We start from the raw sequence: 22,309 nt of genomic DNA, 5'->3' as shown, positions 1-22,309 counted from the left end.
TAGTTCGGTGTGTTTATGAAGGAATGACTCATAGGTCAGCGTTAAGTGGCTTAACTAAAAATATTCCTCTGGAAACAGTCAGGTACAAAGACTGCAAAAAAGCTGAATATGTCAAAGAAAATCTTTGAACGACTTTCAGAAATCCTGGAGAAGTACTGCTCAAGACCGCTTTGAACTTTACAAGAAAATCTGGCTCCTTCGAAGCAAAATATAAAGAATTGAGGGGTAGTAAGACTTTTACGTAGTATTGTATTTTATTTTAAATTGAAAAAAAAATCACAAAGTCAAGTCTTCTGGCTGTTTTTCCAGGTTCCATGTTAATGGCTTCCGGTAGAGCTAGACCCTCACCCTGTTTGTTTGTCAACTCATAACAAGAAACTGTAGCTCTTTGCTGTGCGTCTTCCGCTGCTCTTTCCTGCTGAACTGTCAGATAAAGGCAAAAAAGCACCCCTAGTACAAACAGAGATAACAAATCTTAAACATACATACATCAAAAACACTGTCAAACACAAAAATCCAGTATTTTTTCCAACACAGTTTCCTTTTCAGTCCTGCTTACTTGAGAAAAGACTCCAATTAACACACAGTAATGAACAGATAACGCTCTTTTTCCAAGTTCCCTTTATTCTGAGCCCCTTCTGAAGTTTCAATGCTTTGAGGGCAATGTTTGCCTTTACATTATTTGCATTTTTCCTTGTACTTGTCTAGACTTTAATCCAATTGAAAGCTTGTGAAATATTGAAAAAAAGGAACTTTGCAGGTTTGTCTTTTGTCAGTCGTCACAGAAATCAGTAATTGAAACAACATGCAGAGCAGGTAGTCCCAAGACTTGTCTTCATGACTACAGTCCTGCAATATAACCATAATATTTAGCTTGGACCGTTCTTGTTATTTTTATTAAAGTTCCTATAATTGCGCTCCAACATTATGGTATCTGCAAAGGCAATCAAAAGGAAATGAGCCTGATCAGATACAGCAACAACACACAGTACAGAAGGAGGTAAACTGCCTGTTCGGTAAGCTCGACACAACAAGAGAGAGTCGAACCAAATCAGAAGAAGATGTTCTCAAAGCTGAAATAAGACAAAGAACAGAGAGCATAACAAAGTCGCACACAAAAAGAAAATGAAGGGCTTGTTAACACCTCTGGCAGTCAACATGATCTACACGGAGTCGGCTGTTTATTATCCTGAGACTCAGAGCGAAGTCTTCTTTCTCAGTTTACAAAGGAAAAACATGTGTTCAATTTTGTCTGCATTTCTTCTGGGAAAGTGGTTGTGACCGACAGAAACTGGAATACCGTTATGCTTCTCGGGGCTCGAAGCCTCGTACATGTCGGCACATGTAGTTAGACTGTCCTCGGCTCCTTTTCTGCTCTGTTTAATCCATCTGGAATGAGATGAGATCCACTTCACTTTCTAGTGCGTGTCTCACTTGAAAGCGAAGCAAGCTCATGTGCTGCCTGAAGATTAACCATCACTGCTACTCCGAGGAAAGATTAGTTCGGAGTTTGACCTTAGCTGAAGCATGGCTGTAAGACTCGTAATGAGTATCTAGCAGGCATGAGGGACCATTAGCATGTTAATACGATGGCCTCGCAGCTGAGTGCATGTGAACCTCTGGTTCTAGTTTGACACCGAAGGTCCTTTAGGGTTGCAGTGTGATGGAGAGCCACAGCCCAATTCTCTGAATTCAATTTGCACAGTCTCACTGCCACCTGTCAGAGAACAAGTGAGAAGCAGAGGGGAGGACAGGGTGAAAGGAGAGGCATGTGACGGGACAGTGAGAAAACAGCCGCAGACTGAAGCAGACAGACAGACAGAAGAACGCCATGAAGGAAAATTCCCACCAGTAATCGAACGAAGAGACTGGCAGAGCAAGCGTGGGACAAAAGCAACTCTTTGCCGCAGGAGGTTGAGAATTATTCATCCGCTCAGAAGCCATTGAAAAAGAGAGAGAGGGAACAAGAGAAGGGATGAAAGGAGTGAGGGAGAGGTGAACTCAAGAGTAGCAGAGAGAAAATGACAGAGAGGAAGAAAAAAAAAGATCAGGGCGAACAGGAATGAGCTCAGCTAGACTCAACATTTTGAGTCAATGTGAGAAAATTAACTGGCCTAACCGAGCAATGCGGCAGTCTTCAGTTCCAGTGAATAACAGCTGAGGACAATGTAGAGGTCTAAAGACATCTTCTGGATGTTTAATTTTGCAGCAAAAAATAAAAAATAAGCACACAAAAGTGCATTAGGATCTGAAAATATGGTAGCCTGGTTAATATAAAGCCTGGGCTTTTGCTCAACCTCCAACCACACACACCCACACGCACCCACACCCACATGCACACGCACACACAGTTCTCTGTTAAAAGCCTCAGGCACAGGTTGATACCTCTATCAAACTCTCAGTCCTCCTCCTCCCTCTCAGCAGTGAAAAACAGCCTCAAAAGAACTAAATTACACATCACACAACAGTTTCCTGATGCTAATGCGCCCCTCCAAACCCCTCGGAGGAAACGGCAGACACGTCCAACCCACTCAGCGTGGATGTCATTGCAACTCAAATTCATCATACACAAAGAAGACATATTGAAAAAGAAAGTAACCTTTGATGTTTAACACAATTTTCTGCCCATGTTCCAACAAGGTTTCAAAACACTTACTTTGCCAGAAGCCATTAGTAATTATTAGTGGCGCTCTGTGCCACGAGAGGCACTGTGTGTGCTAAAAAACACCAACCGCAATATGACGATTTGAAAAGTGGTGAGAAAAAAAACCTAAAAAGAAAGAAAGCACGAGGCAGAGAAGGGAGCACACTGGCTTTTAAGTTGGTTTCCATCTTTTATGAGGTTCTTTTTCCAGCAGCGATAACTTCAGCTTCCACAAGTTGGCAAAATGTGTAGTTGTTTTTAAATCACAGGATTCACCATCGTGCACTTTTAATTAGACCATCGTAATCATCAAATTCACAAATGACCTTGGCTAATTTTGCAGATTAAATACAATCTTCAGGTTTTTGGGGAGTACAAGGTTTACACAAAAGAAAAGTTGTATAAAATGTAGTGCTGTGTGATCTGATACCAAGTAAATACAGGCCCAGTATTGCCAGTACAGATACTTTTAACTTATAGAGGCAGCTTATGCAGGGAGAGCAATGTGTATTCATGATTAATCATCACTAGTTTGTAAATTCTGAACACATTTTTAATGACTACAAGACACTGTGAGGAGGGCAGCACCTCACAGTAAGAAGGTCCTGGATTCAAATCCACCAGCCTGGATCCTTCTGTGTTTGTCCCCAAGCCTGTGCACGTTCTCCCACAGTGCACGTTAGGTTAACTAGTGATCCTAAATTGGGTGTGACTGTGAGTGTGAATGGTTCTCGGTCTCAGTGTGACCCAGAATTGGACGAGGTGAAGAAAACGGATGGACAGAGGTGTGGAAGTAGGTAAAATGAGACATTTCTTCCTGAGGTTACAACAGCTGCTGGTGGCAAAACACATTCAGATCACCAGCTAGACTCTCAATGGTTTAATTACATTGTAAATAGTGGTGATACCAAGCTGTGGCTGACGATACACCTGAAACTGAAGCAAGAGTGGAAGGGCCTTAAACCTGTGTTCTTTCTGATGCCCAGCAGGGGGCGACTCCTCTGGTTGCAAAGCGACATTGAGCTGTATAAAAGTAAATGGAAAAACCATCCTCGGCTCCCAGGATCTGTGACCTCATTAAACACCGTCCTAATGCAGCTATGGCCTCAATAACTGTTAAGTATTTTTTTTAAAATAATAAATAATGTTAACTGCAGAAATATAGTCCCCATTAAATTCAAAAAGAAGGAAAAAGCAGGGTATACTTTACAGCATGACTGCAGTGTCCCTTGCTTCCACTCACTGCATAAACACTGAGAAGGCATCCTCCAAAAATATTTAGCTCAAGGTTATTTTTTTCATTTAGTCCATTCAACTAAAAACAGCACACATTTGGGTATAAAAAGATTCCCTGCTGCCTAAATTGCACATCAAAATTTCACAATGTTATAGAAGTGTAATGGCTAATAAATGGAGCTCTCTTTTAATAAGAGTTTTTTATTATTTCATAAAGTCATAAAACATGTACTAGAGTTGAGAAATTATATATTAGGGAGGTATGGCAGTACCTTCAAGCTTCTAGATTTCTGTACTTTACCACAGGCTGTCACACACACATACATTATCACCTTCAAAAATAGGCCACCTGTAATTTTGGAAGTCATGCAGAGGCATTTCTGCAGTTTTCCGAGCTTATATCAGGGACCAAGTAAATGTCTTAGATACCTTGATAAGATACCCTGTGAGATTCTTTGAAGAAAACTTAACCCAAGTGTACTTGCATCCAAGCAGCAACACCACTATCTAACAAGGGCACCCTTCACTGAAAGAGCAAACAGATAAATAAGGAGACTCACAGGGACGATAGGAGGAGAGAGAGGCTGAGGGTAAGATGGATGAGCAGAGGAGGAAGATAAATAAAATGTCTAGTGCTGCTTCAAAGGGAATGGGGAGATACAGAAGATGAAGAAGAAAAATCTGTGTTCCATGTTACATGTAGGGAAAGAGACAGATTGCCAGAATGATCAATTAGAGGATCAAAAGTGTGCTCGATGCCAAACGAAGGATGGTGGGGAGGGACACTGGGAGGGGGAGGGCAGTCTGATCTGAGAAAAGGTAGGACTTCAGGGATGGAGATTCGCGAAGAGGAAACCAAATAGATTTGAAAACTCGCTGACAACTAAAGCCCACGAACAGCCCAGATCCCGCTTTGAAGTGTCACCACCCATTACACGATTAATTTGTTTGTCTGACAGTCTTGTTGAGCTCGCTCTGCATGTGACCACACATACACAGATGCAATTGAAAAGTCCAGCTGTCTAGACTTGAAGGGAAATTGGTTTGGGAAAACAAGCTGGACACTGGAGTCCCGCGTTCAATTGGTTTCATTTCCCATTACAGGGGGGATTGTCGAGAGGGAAGGCAAGTAACCATGTCGTGTCTTTGGACTTAAATGAATTCTTCCACTTGCCTTCCTGTTCAGTCTGTCTGAGCCAATTATGACCAAAGACAGACTTTCTGTTTAATGCATGATCTCTGTGAGAGGTGTCACATAAAAGACAGTTCTTCATTGCCATTGTGCCCTTTCATGTTGTTAAGTAGCCCCTTTAGTGAGAGACAGACCAGGCAACTGTGCCAAACCTGCAGTTCAGTCACTGTTCAAGCTGCGACTCCTTTGAGGTTCAAATTTGTATCCACCTGCTAAAGTCTTTTAACCCAAAACAATGACCCAGATAGAGGATAACAGACTGGAGTCAATGATCAACCAGACCATACATACCAGTGTTCCCATGGCAGACACTACACCGTGCTTCTATGTTTGCAGAAAAGCCTGCGCTGGCACACAGCAGCGTGTTTTCAATCATAAAACAACACCACTGCAAAACCACTCTTCATTTTTTTCTTGTCTTGCACATAAAAAAAAAGCTTTCCAAGACTTTTGTTGCTGAGTCTTAGAAACAAATCAAATAAGAGCCATTCCTTCGAACAATGTTAGACAAATTACTTTGCTGCGTGCATACTTCTCCACAAATCATATTATGCAATTAATGCTGCTTTGTCACGAGCCTGCCAAGAGGAAGACAAATCAATAAAAAGCTGTTCCAAGTCTGTGCGTGAACACTTATACTCACATAACTGGGCCATCCAACTATTTCAAATATCTTGTGTCTTCTTTGCTTGACTGCACAGCTGATAAAAACTAACTACTCCGAGTCAATGGCTCTCTCGGGACATTGTGGAAGATCAGCAGCCAGATGCCCACTAGACTGAAATCCAGCAAACATGTGCATCAACACTCAGGGATCCTCCTCACTTTATGCCCCTGCCTTAGAGGCAGAGAGGGAGGGACGGAGAAAGGGAAAACAGCATTTTATTGCATTTCTATCTCTACAGCACAAGCACCCCCACCCACTCCTCCCCACCCAGCAGTTTATAACAATGGTGCACCTCCTCTACTCTGGACTGCCTTCTCAGTCTGCTAGCCAACAAACTACCCACATCAGCCATTTTCATGCTATTCATCGAATAGGTGACTGCCCACTGCACTTCACACCCACTGAAGCCCATTGTTTGACTCTTCCAGTAGGTCACCGGCTCCCAGAGAGGCATGCACAAACACACAGGAGCAAGACAACACCACAAACACACGCAATCAAACCCACATTTTCCCTTCTCTTTGTTCTCTGTTATACAGAAATTAACAGAGACAAGATGCTGAAATATACATAATTCTGCACCATCCTGTTATCAGACAATATGAGAATCACTTGTAACACCGCATGACTGATCAGCTATCACCGCCCCCTTTCTTCTGCTTCATGCAAACACAAAATGTACATCCTGTTCAAAGTCCAAACTTTCCTGCAGCTCGTCCCCAGAGTCTGAAATGTTTCCTTTATCAACACAGATCCGAGTGCCGGGCCACTTTACACTGATTTCTCACTTGGTTCTGGTGACTGATTAGCTCCCCAATGGAGAACCAGGGACCAGGGGTACGTGAAACCAGAGCTGCCGGTCCCACTCGGGGTCCCCATGTGTTGCTATGAGGTCACAGGGTCAACAGTCTGTGTGATGACCATCAGCTGGATGTCACTAGGTCCTTTTAAATGCTACACGTTTGACTCAGTGCGTCATTATGCCTGCTGCAGTCAGTTTTAAAGCTTCCACATGCCAGCTCAGATTACTTTTCTTTAACTTTTTTTTTTTAAATTTAAATGTTGTAAATGAGGTGGACTCTGAATAATGACACCCAAGGACTTTAAAAAGAGGAATGACTGTACAACTTAATCAAACCCGTGTAACTGTTTGAGAGTTAGTGGCAATGAGTCTGAGGTCGGAGAAATTGAAAAATCCACACTGAATATAAAAGGCGTGAAAGCAGTGAGGACTCTGAATAACGTTTTCTCCGGTGCCAAGCACCCACTTTTAAACACGATGTTGCAATAAGTCTAGACCATGATGTACGATGTCAGAATATCTCAGCTACGCAGTCGGCAGCATAAATACCACAATGTATCTGCCACACAAACGTGCAGAGTCCGGGGCGCAACACTCATATGCACTTCCAAGGAGTCCGTGGCCAGCGTCCAGAGCTGCAGCGCTCCCGGATCACAACGAGACATATAGACGCCAAGCCAGCGAGTGAGAGACGCACAGACACACACACACACACAGACAGACAGCTGGAAATACCCACAGCAATATTATTACAGCCGCTTATTATGGAGCTAAGCGCACGGAGAAGAAACGCGCAGAGCAGGTTGGGAGTACTTACCTAAAAGACAGGCAGAAGTGTGCTGTGACAGCGGTCCAAACTTTGGGATGAACTCTGTGGTGAATTGTGCTCAATACAACACGCGTCCACCGAATAATCCAAACTGACCTCCGAGAGCAGCAGCTGAGTTTAGTGAACGACCTCCACCAAAACTCAGAAAACAGCGCAATACTCCGTACGCGCTGCGCGCACCGGCTGATTTCACACCCGCAGGCTGACTTTCACTTGAGAGGAATATTTTTCAGCCTGTGGTTAATGGAATGGGGATAATAAGATAAAGGGGGGAAAACACGCAAAGTGTATCTGCTTCTCGGACCTTCTCTGATTCTGCGCCCTCTCTCAGCCGCTCCTCCACAGTCCGGGCTCAGCAGCCGGGCCAGCAGGCGCCACCAGGTGCTCATTTACATAACTGCACCGGCTGTGTCCAATCACAGCCGCGAGCAAGGTGTCTGATTAAATATTCCAGCAGGCATCTCGACCAATCAGCGCCTCCCGTGGGAGGGCGCTGTGGCCTCAACGACGCTGTAAAATGAAATCCAAAGTGAAGTCTTCGGGGCCAGTGGGAGTTTCTGCGTTACAGCAACACAGAGATCTGGGGGATATTAGCTTACCCACGATACAGCTGCACGCAAGACAGTTTCACCTTGTTAACCCTTTGCTTGTCAGAACAGGCTTCCCTGCTGCTATGAAACGGATTTTTTTTTAAAGAAAATAAACTTGTAAACTCTTTAAATAATCTGTTCTTCCTCTTCACAGATGGTCAGGCCCATTTAATGTAGACCCAGGACTCTGCCTCGGTATTTACCTCTCTATTACAGAGGTGTAACTGTATACCATTACTGGCTCTGGGCTATAATGACTCAGATTGAAGGGTTTGCAGTAAAACACAGCACTGAACTTGAATCAGAACATTTGTTGATGTGGGACCTTGAGGCAAAGCAGGAGCGAAGAGTGAATTCGTGTTTGGAAAAATGGCCACATGTGTGCGAGTTTATGCTTAATAACATCAAAAAACTGAACAAGTCCGACTCAGAGAGGCTTGAACAAAGGTTGCAAAGCAGCTACAGTATGTGCTGGTACTTGCCCAAGAGTGAGAGCGGGGAAACTTTAGCTGGTGCTCAATCAGCAGGCACAGACAATAAAGGTCATTTAACAGACTCCAAGCTCCACCTTGGATAAACAGATAAAGGGAACATGGATACATTCTCTGCTGTCTAATGTTCCCTTGCGCTTGTAGTCTAAACTTGCAAATGAGCTTTTTGTCTTGAAGAAGCTGTGTAGATTCATACCATACAGTAAAAAAATCAACTCAAATACTCAAAACACAGAGAGAGATCCAAGCTAAAATAAATAAATAAAATAAGCGTAAAACAGCAGTTCCTCAAACAGCCACTTGAAGATGAATCATCATCGATTTGAAATTCTGAACACATTTTAATGTGTTTAATTTCCACAATAATTAGTTAATACAACAAAACACACCTCTCAGCTTTTTGGGTATTTTGAAACTTGGTTTATAGGAGAGCTGTAAATGTTAATGTGCCTGTCTCTAAAGCACTTTTTGTCCATTTTTTTTTAAAACTTTCTCCTACTTACTGTACAGTCTCTACAGTCTCTACACTTTGAACAACAGAAGCTGACCCAAAGTGCTGTATATTTGTATTTAGGCTATATTCATAGGCTATCAATAAAATAGACCTGAGAGTCAACACAAAAAGGTTCAGACATTTGTCACGGAACATGTTTGAGGTATAGTTTTTCATTTAAAAAAAAATAAATTATTGGGCTACATTTTGAACTTACAGAATAGAAACCAAGTATTGAACCTTATGTGCTAGTATCGATCCGATGCCAATGATGCTATCAATATTTGGATTCATATGCATCTCTACTGTACATTAGTCGAATGCTGATTGGTTGACAAGTCTGGTGGGAGTGACAGCGGAGTTGACCAGGAATGGGAGAAGCGTGAAAAAACCCCATCAAAGATAATATATATATATATATATAAACATATATATATATATTTCCGGGTCCAAACTCTACTTCAGGTCCCAAAGTCAAACGAACACTGTGGCATCACTGAGAGTTACAAACTGTCTAAATCATTTCATCTATTAATAACATTATCAGTGTGGCTGCTCTACCAGGTGTAATAATTAAGTTTAAAATCCAGGCATCCATGAAAACACAATTTATGAAATTTAACGGAGTTAGAAGTTAGCAGGGAGTTAGTTCGCTAGTTTCCAGGATCCCGAAGGTTAGGGACAAATGCAGTTGCATGGCAGGATCCTGTAAATGGACCAAACTTCAGTCAGGAGAACAAGTGAGATAATCTATCCACAACACAAGTCATTAATTTACCACTGCATGGGCTGGGCTGTAGTTACATCATGAGGTTTTGAAAACTGAGCTTTAAGATGAACAGTGGTAATAAAAACTGAGAGAGGCCGACAGTGATCACTGACATTAGGTGCTTGTTCAGATGAAATAGAACAAGATACAAAGCCTTAAAACATGTTAAAAAGACAACAGCCTTAATAAACGCAGAGCAGTTTGGACCCGGAAGCAGAGTTCATACGTCATCGACTGGATAGACTCTCACGTTAAAATGGCGAATGCTACAGCCAGGATGAACATGTTTACAGCCTAGTACCAAAAGTGTTTTATTTTCTCTGGATAATATCCCTTTAATTTTATTTTATAAATCAACCACTTTGATGTTATTAAAGGTTCAGATCAGAGGCTTGGCAACTTTGGATTACTTTTTAATGCTAGCACAGTTAGCTGTATGTGGTAGCTTCTGCTAAGCTAAATCTTTGTTAATTTGTAGTGGTGCTGCAATTATCTGACAAATAAAATGGTTTGCTGTGCAGTTAATTGTACCGACAGCCTGTAAAAGAAGTTTGTGCTTCTGTCTGGGTGAGGGGAAATTCTAGTATTTTATTATCCTGGTACTTAGTCATAATTAGCAGGTACAGTATGTGTATCTGTACAGCTTGATAAACAAGCTCGTTAGTGTTAGCTTGTAATTTAACAGTCCACGCTTTTGTTCCAGTAATAATAGTAAGAAGAAGAAGAAGCACCGTCATCATCACTCCTGGCTTAAAAAACCACAATAGTTACAGCCAATGTTACAAATGAGCAAACTGAACACTTTCTAGCTCCATGATGTGAATCTCCTATTTCATCACATCCCAAAGGGTCTCTGTTGGCCTGAGATCTGGTGATTGTGGAAGCCATTTCATGAAACCAGTTTTAGATGATGTAAGTTTTAGAAGATGGGTGCACTGTAGTCATAAAAGGATGGTATTGTGGTGTTTAAACGAAATGAACCAAAGTGGAAGCCAAGAATGTTTTTCAATTTTTCTTATGTTTTTCAATTTTGATGACCTTCTGCAACTTGAAGCCTAGGTTTCCTGTTACAGTAGTGGGACCCAGTGTGGTCTTCTTCTGCTGCTGTAGCCCTTCTGCTTCAAGGTTCAAACTGTTGTGTATTCAGAGATGTTCTTCTGCATAGCTTGGCTGTAACCAGCTGTTGCCTTCCTACAAGCTACTTCCCTTTCTCCTCCGACCTTTAGCATCAACAAGTCATTTTCGCCCACAGAATTGCTGCTCACTGGTTGTTTTCTCTTTTTCGGACAATTTTCTGTAAACTAGAGATGTTTGTGTGGGAAGATCTTGGTAGATCAGCAGGTTCTGAAATACTACCAGCCTGTCTGGCCCCAACAACTATACCACATGTAAAGTCACTCAAATCACCTTTCTTTCCCATTCTGGTGCTCAGTTTGAACTTAAGCGAGTCATCTTGACCACCTTCGCAGACTGATGGAATATTTGCACTAACAAGCAGGTGTACCTAATGAAGTGGTCAGTGAGTGTATATATGATTAGACGGAGGGATTAAGATACAAATAAATGACATGAGCCTCACGTGTATGCTCACAGCCGCAAATACTTTCTAATTTCTCACTCAGCTTTCTGAAAATTGCTTAATCTTGAACTTTCCTGTCTCTGCTTCATTCGTGCCACCTTTACCACCCCGTCTGCCCCTCCATCCTCCCCCCTTCACCCTCACCTCCTCCCTCTCTGCTTGTGCCTCAGACTTTAGACCGGCTTTCATCTGGCCTCGTTCTCCCTGCATATCATTAACATTCTCTCATCGCTTTTCAATTGAAAGCTAAAACCAAACTAAGACTCTCCGCTTTCTCTGTGTTTAACGTTGAAATTTTCCACTCTCGGTTCTGTAAAGACATATCGCTAATCTTCTAAGCAGTGGTTTCTCTTAGCACAGCCACTTTATAAACTTTGTTTTTCAGCAAAGTTAAGCAAATCAAAAGGCTGGTATACTTAATCTGAAATTAAAGGGACGACAGAGGGATCACTGCGTGTATTTGTGGGTTGTTTTGCTAACCGAGTTCCAGATATTACCCGGCTGAAGAGTGCAGCAACTCCCAGCTCGCTCCCCAGAGCTGTTCACATTTCTTTTCAACCCTTTCTGTTGTGCACATCGTCCAACTGGCTGTGCTTTGTTCGTCGTCCAGGCAACTGCAAATCCCCTGGCAGAAATTATGACCTTTTTCAGCATTATTTCCTTTCTACCCCGTGCCGCCTCTCGTTGATTCTTTTCGTGTCTCACTTCTTCTTTCACTGCTCCTTTTTATATATTTTTTCTTTCCCTCACTTATGCTCACTTCTTCCAAAGACTTTTAGTTTGTTGTCACTAAAACGCCTCCCCCCTTCCCCCCTTCTCCCCTTCTCTACTTGCTGTGAGTGAAAAGCAGCAGAGCATAAAAAGCAGGTCTGATCCTGTGAGGAATTCTCTTAGTAAGGGAGAGAGATGAACGAGGGAGGGGGGGAAAGAAAGGGAATAGGAGTTTGAGCTGTATCACAGTTATGAGTCAGCAAGGACAAGAAAACGCTTCGTGCTAAAGATAAAGAAAGTGGAAAAGAATGACTTGCCCAAAACATCAGTGGTCTGTCAAGCAGAAGAAAGGGTTTTCAGCTGAAAGAAAGCTGTGTTAAAAGTTAAAAGTCTTCACTTTTTTTGCGAAAGGTGATTGCATTCAGTAGAAAATTACCATTTTCACCCGAAGCTTCTATTCAGCAGCAGTGACAGATGATCTATTGCCTGTCATTGTAAATATGCAGCTTGAATTTATCACCTCTCTGACATCACTTTGGTCCAAAAAACACAAACATCTGAATTAGAAATGGAAGCATTCAATTCAGAGGCATTTCATGGGAGAACACACACACAGACACACACACACACACACACACACACACACTAACCCACAAACACACTCACTCGGGCAGCCTGTCCACCCCCTGTTGTGGTCTGACAGCTGTGCAGTGCTGCAGGATTCAGACAACACAGATCAGTTGCAGAATGCGAAGCTTGCAGTATGTTGGGAACCAGCGCTGAACCACATACCAAACATTCTACCCTCTCAAACATCTCCACCGGTGTCTTTTTCACTGGGAATATTCAAAACCGATAAATGCCTCCAATTTACAACGGTCAACAAATCCTCCAGGAAGTTAATTTTACAACAGCATACCTCCTTTCCTCACATGCATACGTGACCTCAGGCCTTTGTTTGGCTTGAACACACATGTGTGGATGTGTGAGAGTGCGCACGCACCCCTACTTTCCCCTAATGTCTGCTTAGTGTGTCTTATCTGTGCTCAGTCAGTATCGGTGTCGCAGGCCTGCGGCAGGTTGTGTTTGATCGGCCCCTGAAGAGGAGAAGAGAGCGTTGGAGGTCATGGGGTTAGCGTGCGCTCCAGGGGGAGGATCCCGGGCGAAGGGTAAAGGTGGGCGTTGCATGTCCCGAAGCTCTCTTCTTAGGTGTCTGGTAATGGTGTAATGATCATGGAGGTTCCTGTCATTTTCCACAGAGATCTCATTTGTTCATTGTTGATTTCCTGCTTTCAGGTTCAAGGTTGTTAATGTATTTTGTTAACGCGGCGAGTTTACAGTCATGTTCTGAGCTCTGGGAGGGTGTAGCTAACACAGCGGTGCTTTAGGCTAAATGCATGTTAATATGCATTAGTTACAATTCCTAATTAGCACAAAGCGCAGAGCTGAAGCTGAAGGGAAAATCATAATCTCACATGATTCGGGTCTCATTGTTATGGAGGTAATTCATTCAAAATCACAAATGTCAACATAATGGTGGCACAGAAGGAAAGGTCAGGGGGTCACCAAAGTCAGTTAGAGGTCTTTAATGGCATTTCATGGCAATCCATCCCATTTTCAGGCTGTTCCTTAAATGCACGCTGCCGGAATGACTAAAACCGTATCATTACACCGTCAGGTACACCTACAGCTTTTAATCCTTTCTTTCACGCTTGAATTTTCTGTCTTCTTTTTTGAAGAATTTGATTCGCGCTTCTGAAAGGGAAACGTAGCTTACACGTTTTTTAAAAAGTGCTTTTCACAGGTTCATTTTTATGGCTTGCAGCAGTTTCTCTCAAAGACACCCGAGAATCTGCCGGATAAATCCGACCCTGCCTGAGGTGTCCCTGTGATCACGCAGCTGGATGTGTGTGAAATGCGATGAACTCGGTGTTGTCGGGGGAATGAGGGGGGAGAGAGAGAGAGAGAGGTGAGGCAGGATTGGGTTCAGAGGAGATGGGATTGTCAAGTGTCGGATCAGGCATGTTCCAGATGACCCCTCATGCGGTCAGAGCCTCTGGAGATCCTCTCAGCTGTAGCCGTGCACTTGTGCCTCCTCTTCCTCATATCTGGAGGTGGTAGAGGTGGAGGGAGGGGGGTGCAGACGCTTTTTTGGTGTCATGTTTCCCTCCTCTGTAGAAAGCCCCTGCTATTCATCTGTACACACACACATGCACATACATCTGACAGTGTGGAGGGCTGCAGCCTCTGCTATGGCATTTGGGAGGCTCTTCCACAACTGTTGCCCCCTGTTCAGAGTGCCACTACAGCTCCTGTATTATTTTACTTCCCTTTTCCTCCCTCCTCTCCTCACCTGTCTGGACCAGCTGAGCCTGAATGCCTCCTTTTCTTCTCCAGTCTCTTTGTGCTGCTTTCAATAACATTTCGGGAGTTGTTTATCCATGTGAGAATCGTCTTTGTCTGCCCTCCACCCTACTGTCATTACCAATTACATGTTTAGCCCATCCACACCCCTTGTCTGTTGCTCAGACAGCAGTTTAACTTGACTGATCACCGCCTCAAAACATCAGTGCCATGTTCTCAGAGCCTTTATGAAGAGACCTATAATTACAGCTATCCTTTAATTATTTTAATCAATATTCAAATTGGCCAAAGCCCAAGGGAGAAACAAAGCTCAGCTAAATCACTGCAGTCATTCTGAGCACCAAGCTCAATGATCTTCCCCGTCTCCACGCCTGGATCTCAAATTTTCCCGCCCTGTTTTAAATCAGGCAGGCTGTTGCTGGCTCCTTCCAGTGAGAGTGACTGTTGTGGCTGACTGGAAGGCCCCAGAGACGGGGACGACGGGGAGGAGGTGAGGGGGGAGGACTCGGAGGGGTGCGAATGAGTGACATTGCAATGCAGTGAGAGGTGGCGCTAAAAATACCTATTGACACATGGGCTCCGACTCACAAACAGGGTCAGAGACAAACACGCCAGCCAGTAACCAAAGAGGTGTCATTCACGCATCACCGGGCAGAAACACTCATACGTACACATTAAACCACAAACTCACACGCTGAATAATTAAACCGATTATGCTGCTGCCACTACTTACAGTAAAACTGGACTATTCCACACTGAATCACTCCGAGTTTGCACTGGCAGCGTTTTGTGTTTTGGAGCGCTCTGAATCAAACAGAGAGCAGCCTCTTTCCACACTGAACAAACAAACCCAGCTGCCATATTGTGACCCTCTACAGGAGGAAGATGGGAAAGCTGCTCTGTACACAGCGTGTTGAAGGCTTGCTGTGGCAAATATTGTTTTTGAGTTTACCCCACGCTGACATGCTGCTGGGACAGTTTGCCGAGCGTTGATCACCTGAAGAAAAGAAACGCCCGCAGCCTGATTTCTTCTCTGTGTGCAGTTAACGGAGACCTTACTGTACAACGTGTTTTATGCGGTGTGAGTTCCCCTACAGCAGTTATGTAGATTTTTTGTGAGTTCATCCACAAGGACATAAGGGGAAATTGAAAAATGGATGTCAGATAGCCAATTTTACACATTTTCTGAGGTCTTGGCGTGTGTATCATTGGGGGAAGATGCACTCAGGTCATTTTTTAACTTCATAAAAAGCACCAGTAAAATAATCCTGTTACAAGGGAAAGTGTTTTTATTTAAAAGCCTACTTAAATCTAAGTGTATAAAGTTTACTGGCAAGTACATTGTACTTAAATTATCAAAGTAAAAGTACTCATCCTGCAGACTAATAGCCCCTGTTGTTGTTACGTTAATATATTTTACTATTCTGGCAGGTGGAGACTGATTTCACCCTCTTTCTATTCTGACGGTGAGTTTAGGAGATAAAATCTGAGTTTGTGAGATGACTAATGGGAGCTGGAAAGGCAAATTTGTAGTTATTTCTTGTATCATTTATTCATTTTTCATATCTAAGATTGTGCTTTTGATAGATTGGATAATTTTACCTCTCTGGGCTCTGAGCAGCTACTCCAAATGCAGAGACGTTCAGCCAAAGACTCTCTGCAAAGTCAACAAGAAGTCACTTTGAAATCCATTGTGTTGCAAGATGCTGCTTCATGTCTTACAGACTCGGTTAAAGTCAGAAAATGTGGGAAAGCACAAAAAATGATATTTTGTAGGATAAATTGGACATATCTACAGCACAGATACTAAAATTGACTGTGCAGACAGCGCTGGAGTGTGTGTACTTCACACAGTTGTTGGTTATGGCAATAGGAGGCGATGATAGGGGAAGCGGCGGAAGACATCCAATCTTCAGTGTTAAGGTCTCGCCACCCCCCACAGCTCTGCTGCAGCACCAGGATGCCGACTGGGGGACAACTGCCAGAGCTGTAAATCAGTATGTGTGATAGAAAATGAGAGAGCATATGTGTGTGTGTGTCACTACCAGTGTGGTTTCTGTATGTGAGTGAATAGTGTCGCTCTCTGATTTGTTACACAACTTCACTGAAAAGCGTAGGAAAAGGAAATTGCTTGTTGCCGGGAAAACCCCAGGAAAAAGGTAGTTCTGATCTTTTCACACTCTGATAACGCTCACACACAGGAAATGTGTTTATAAAGGACATAACACCCACGTAATGGTTTGTGTCCCGACTTTTCTGAAGACAGTAAAGCTGAACATGGCTGGAATATCATATCGCCTGTACACAGCCAGCTCGGTGCACCTGACTATTAACCGTAGCAAAACGCTCTTGATTTTAATGCTGGCTTTGATAGCCCTCTAGTGACCGCAGAGGTGTACCTGCCAGCTGAGATAAAGAACTGTAATTTACGATAATGAGACTCTTTGCAGTTTGGTTGTTTCTACAGAGCCAAATGTGGCATTTTTTTCCCGTCTTCAACGCTAACACACTTGTGGTTTTTGTTGCTTTTTCATCATGCAAAGCTTTTTACAACTCCCCGTTCGCCCTCTATCTCACCTGTATGTGTGTCTACACAGCCCAGGGGAAAGTATAAAACCAGACTAATGAATTTTTCTTCTCTGCTCATGCTCTAGCTCTCACGCGCAACCGTTTCATTATTCCCCGGTCTCGCCCAAATGTTAGTCAGGGTCACACGGGGAGCACGAGTGGGGCAAATAAGTTGAGCAGAGAGGGGGAGAAGAATCCCCACAACAACCTGATCACGTCATGAGAAAGCTTTCCAAACCAGAAAAAAAAAAAAACAGGAAGAAAGATCAAATTCAAACCACATGGGCATGATTGGCGTGACCGATGTTGGCAGCAAACACATTCAGCACAGCAGAATTTAATTAACACTTTTGAAATTTATGGTGACATGCACCAGTAAATCTGGGGTCTTTGTCTGGCTGTAATTACTGCCATACAGGTTTGAGGGCCACAACATAGTTAGAGCTCTGACTGGGGAAATTAAGGAGCTGCAAATCGGAAACAATTCCAGATGATTCCTCTACTTCCCCCCTCTGAGTTTATCTAGTCAGCAAATAGCTTCTCTTAGCACCATACAAGTTGGCACCGAATCCAAATTATGCTGAAATGAGGGGATTTCCACCCACTTCCAACCAGTAAATAATGATTATGGCACTTCTCGGCGGTGATTATCATTGTACTGTCTCAGCTTGCTCGTGAATGGTGCCCATTGGGTCATGATAAACATAATGAGATAATAGCTGCAGCCAGATTTACTCCGTCAGGAGGATTGGATGGGCGTCGAGAGTGATTTTGATTTGACAAACACTGTCAGTCCCACGAGGACGGTGACGTACGGCGCTCGAGCAGAGCATAAATCTCAAGGAAAGGTTTGAGATTTTTATCAGATGACTATGAATATCATTTTATTAGGAGCTGGCACAGATGATAATCTGTTCCACATGCTTCACAGATAATAGAAGCTGTTTTGCTGTGGACAACGCGTGGAGCTGCAGCAGTTTTTCCACGCAACATATCCCGCTTTATTAAACGTTGTCATGTAAGACACACAGTGGAGTGAAATTGAAAAATGGATGTACTTTGATAAATAAACAGCATTATGATAAAAGCAGACAACACGTTCCTCGGGAGCATCTTTTCTCCACGCTGTTGATTCTCTTCCTCGCTCTCGAGGGACCAGACCATACTCATAAAAATACAAATAAATCAGTGTTTCCAAGTACTTCTTCTTTTTTTTTTTTTTTTATAATGAAATGTGTGGTTTATTCCAGCAAGGCAAATGGTTATACTTTTGATGATAATAGCAAGCAGTGCAACTATCCATTTTCTCACCTCCTACGCAGGTTAATGCAACACTGGAGTCTATCCAATCATGAACAAACCAAAACACATCTCATCCTCACTGACCCTGGAGAACAAGTTATTACCAACTCGGGCTCTTCAGATTTGCAGAACTTTATTTAAAATTCTACTCTGGGCCAGAGAGTTCCCAAAAATCTAAAATATGTATGGATAATATGGAAAATAATGCCAGTACACAGATTATGCATTTTCCTGCAGAAGATATAAAGGATATACACTCAACAACCACTTCATTCATCATTTGTCATGAATCAATATTTGGATTACATCATTAATGCAAATACCCAATCAACCAATCACATGGCATTAACTCCATGCATTCAGGCATGTAGACATGGTCAAGACGAACTGCTCAAGTTCAAACTTGCCAACACAATCGGGAAGAAATGTGGTTTAAAGGGATTTTGAATGCATCATGGTAGTTTCTGACAGATGAGCTGGTCAGAGTGTTTCAGAAACTCCTCATATACCAGGATTTTCCCACAGAACCATCTCCATAGTTTGCAAAGAAGAGTATGAAAAAAAGAAAATATACAGGGAGCAGCAGTTCTCAGGGTGAAAATGACTTTTTTTGGCCAGACTTCAGAGGAGAAGGGCCAGACTGCTTTGAGCTGATAGGACGACCACAGTAACTCAAATTACTGACTCGTTTCAACCGAGGTCTGCAGAAGAGCATCTCTGAACACACAACACACGAAACCTTGAAACGGATGGCCTGCAGTAGCAGAAGACCACACAGGGTCCCACCGAGGCAAAAATTCACACAAAATTTCCCATCTTCTGTTGTCACCAACACTGGACAACAGTTGACTGTAAGAATGTTGCCTTTTCTAATGAGTTTCCATTTTCTGCTGTAACATTTGGATAGTAGGATCAGAATCTGGCACAAACAACATGAAAGCATGGGTCAGTCGTACCTTGTATCAATAGTGCAGGCTGCTGCTGGTGTAATCCTGTGGGTAGGGTGACCAGATGTCTCTCTTTATGTTGAGACTACACAGCATTTTTGTTCTTTATTCCCACATCTTGAGAGAATGTCCCACACTGTGACTGCTTCTGCAGGATGTGCACTTCTAAAGTCTGTTTTTTCCTCAATATCCATGCTGGAAAGTTTTGATTTCTTTATTTTTTGTAGTTCAAAGAAGCCTAATGCCACACTCATGGGGGAAAGTTACAAGACACCAAAAAGTCATGAGCTTTGCTTGGTGAATATCACGGAAAATGCAGCAGACAATATATTCTCAGAAATACTGTTTTTAATTTTTTGTGTGTCATAATCAGATAACAATTGCCATGGATATGGACACATCCAAACTGTAATCAGACAGAAGAGCAGCTGAAATAACTGAAATAAAAGAATAAGTGAGTATGTAAGGAGTGTCACATGAGACCATAAGCAAACTTAAGCTTCCTTTTATCCTTGCATGTAGTTAAGCAGACAGTTGAAATATGATATATCTGACCCGGACATGCCAAATGATAATCTAGTAACATGCACAATTAAGTTTAATATGAAAATGTCAAAACTACCTCTCACCATTGTCCCACACTGCCCCCACCTCCCCACACACACTTTAGCACAAACTCACTTAAACATCACAGCATACCTGAGTATTGTTGCCGACCATGTCCATGCCTTCATAAGCACAGTGAACTCATATTCTGATGATTGCTTCCAGCAGGATAACATACTATCACAAAGTTCAAATCATCTCAGACTGGTTGAGTTTATCATCTCCACAGTCACCAGATCTCAATCCAACACAGCACAGCTGCTGAAACGGGATATTGGCATCATAAACGAGTAGCTGTGGTATCTGCACCAACTGTGTGATGCTGTCATGTCAATTTGGACCAAAATCTCTGAGGAATGGTTCCAGCACCTCGGTAAATCTGTTCCTTGAAGAACTGAAGCAGGTCTGGAGTAAAAGGTGGATTCAACCTGATACTAGCAAGGTGTGCCTAATAAAGTGGCCAGTGAGCGTATGTTATGCATGTTATGTTATTACGATTATTTTAAAACCTCTTTTTGGACATGTGCAAATGCAGTGTGAACCAATACTAACCACATATGAAATTACAGTATGAAATAGATGACTACAACTACAATTAGTATGTTTAAGGTTTGATTAAAGCATTTCCACTGACATTCAGACATTTCACATGGGTTCAACCTCAACAACAACTTTAATAACGCTGTAATGATTTTGTGGTTCGATAACTTTAACTTCATTTCACGGTATCTGCTTTAAATACTGGCCATCTGGAAATTTACCAATTAAGTAGTTTAGGAGGACTTTAATTAGATCTGTGCTACATGCAGCTGATCGTTATCGTCACTGAATCTCATCATCGTAATTATCTCCCTTGGGTACTCATAAAAGAAAGTCCCCCAACTAATTACGAGACAACTATAAAGCACCGAGATCGCCATGATAAGTCACATGTATCTATGTCTATTAGGCATTCAGGAAGTATACCAACAGCAATTAGTCTGACAATGCTCAACCACATGTCTGAGCTGTCCACTTTGATCGCAAACCTCCTGGAAGATTGTGTCAAACCATTCAAAGGAAAAGCTTAATTATGTGCATCTGAAATTAGGAGGATGCGGTGGACGGGGGACTTCGTAGAAAGACTGTCCTTTACAGCTCTGGGTAGAAGCAAATATCATAAACACATCATTAAACAATGCACTAAAAAAAGAGGGGGAAAAAAGGATGCCAATGAGTTTCTGAGGGTTATCTTCTTTTATTGCAGAAAGCAGTCCAGTCATCATCATTAGGCATACCAGGAATGAAATGAGGAATGCAGCAAATAGCCTGAACACACCTTGAGCCTTTACACTCACACTACACTCTCCAGACGCTGTCAGTTTCAATATTTCCAGGGAAAGAAAACTCCCACATCAAAACAACTAAAACTCTGCTGTGTTTCTAACAGCATGGTAGTGTTTAGCATCTACTTTCATTGTACCAATAGTAGAAATGACAGCGTGTCATTGCTGCAGTGTGATGTATTACACAGTAACACAACACTGTGCTGTGGGATTCCCTCAGCGAACACATGAATGAGGTACAACAGCACACGATAATACAGCACTCAGGATTGGAGCGGGGCCATCGCACATTACAGAGAAATGTCCACTTTCAAATTCTGGAGAAGAGGTGAAGCATAATGTTATATATAATGGAGGGCAGGTGGAAGCTGTAGTGGCCAGTATCTCCTTGTGTGTGTTTTAAAGGAATAGCTTTGATAATTTTTTTCACTTGTTTTTTTAATAACAGTGTTTTCAGTTTACATATAAAGCTGCAGCTAGCACTCTGTCAGCAGTGCACAAAGAGGGACCAGCCAACGAGGGGACGTCAAAAGCTTAAATATCAGACTTCCACTATCTTCAAAGGCTACTATATCCGAGTTTTTTCCATCGGAAAATATTTTTAAATAAAAGAGTTTATATTAATTTAGCAAATAAGGCCTCATGAGGACTACAGACTAGTCAGCAACCCCCCTGGGGATCTCAGGGCACTAAAAAAAAACATGCATAATCCCAAGAGCTGGTTAGTATTTATTGCAGGTCGTGGTGATGCTACACCACAAACATCCATGCGAGGTTGCTTTGGATACTAGCGGATGGATCTCGAATCTGTAGTGCAACTGTGAAAAGTGCAGTGCAAACCGGAAACCTGAACATTTGCTTTCAAAATAAACACAACTTTTAAACAAAGAGGCAAACTCTGTCTGGTACGCACTGGATTGTTTTGTTTTATTCCATTATAGCTTAGTGACTTGTTTGCCAGTGTTTGCAGACAAGTTGGTGTCTTCCATGCAACCTGCTGGAAATCAAAGTGATCATAAGGAGGTTTACAGTTCAGGGGGTCACTGATTAGTCTCTAGGCCTGCATCAATGGGGCTTTGGCAATCAATTTAAGAGTGACAACCAGCAAACATCTGCAACCACTTGCCGAATACACATTCTTCGAGCAACTGAAGACTAAGGTATCATACACTTACTTTGTTAAATAGACGTGGG

General features: G+C 42.5%; 1 protein-coding gene across 4 annotated transcripts in view; it reads right to left on the bottom strand.

The window, feature by feature from the left end:
- The window catches only part of ddr1 (discoidin domain receptor tyrosine kinase 1), a 49,711-nt gene extending 42,011 nt beyond the window's left edge, over positions 1-7,700 (bottom strand). For 3 of the 4 annotated variants that reach the window (XM_039619352.1, XM_039619353.1, XM_039619354.1), the window contains exon 1: positions 5,716-5,833. In XM_039619352.1, coding sequence (XP_039475286.1) covers positions 5,716-5,717 — 2 coding nt within the window. In that variant the 5' untranslated portion in view covers positions 5,718-5,833. Of the gene's footprint in view, positions 1-5,715; positions 5,834-7,358 lie in introns of those variants that run through there. The other variant, XM_031744349.2, reaches the window with a different exon arrangement.
- Positions 7,701-22,309: the final 14,609 nt, after the last annotated feature.

The sequence above is a fragment of the Oreochromis aureus genome, linkage group 11 (genome assembly GCF_013358895.1).
Source record: "Oreochromis aureus strain Israel breed Guangdong linkage group 11, ZZ_aureus, whole genome shotgun sequence".
NCBI classification, from domain to species: Eukaryota; Metazoa; Chordata; class Actinopteri; order Cichliformes; family Cichlidae; genus Oreochromis; species Oreochromis aureus.
The sequence above is the reverse complement of the archived record's forward strand: the minus strand, read 5'-3'. Positions and strand labels throughout refer to the sequence as shown.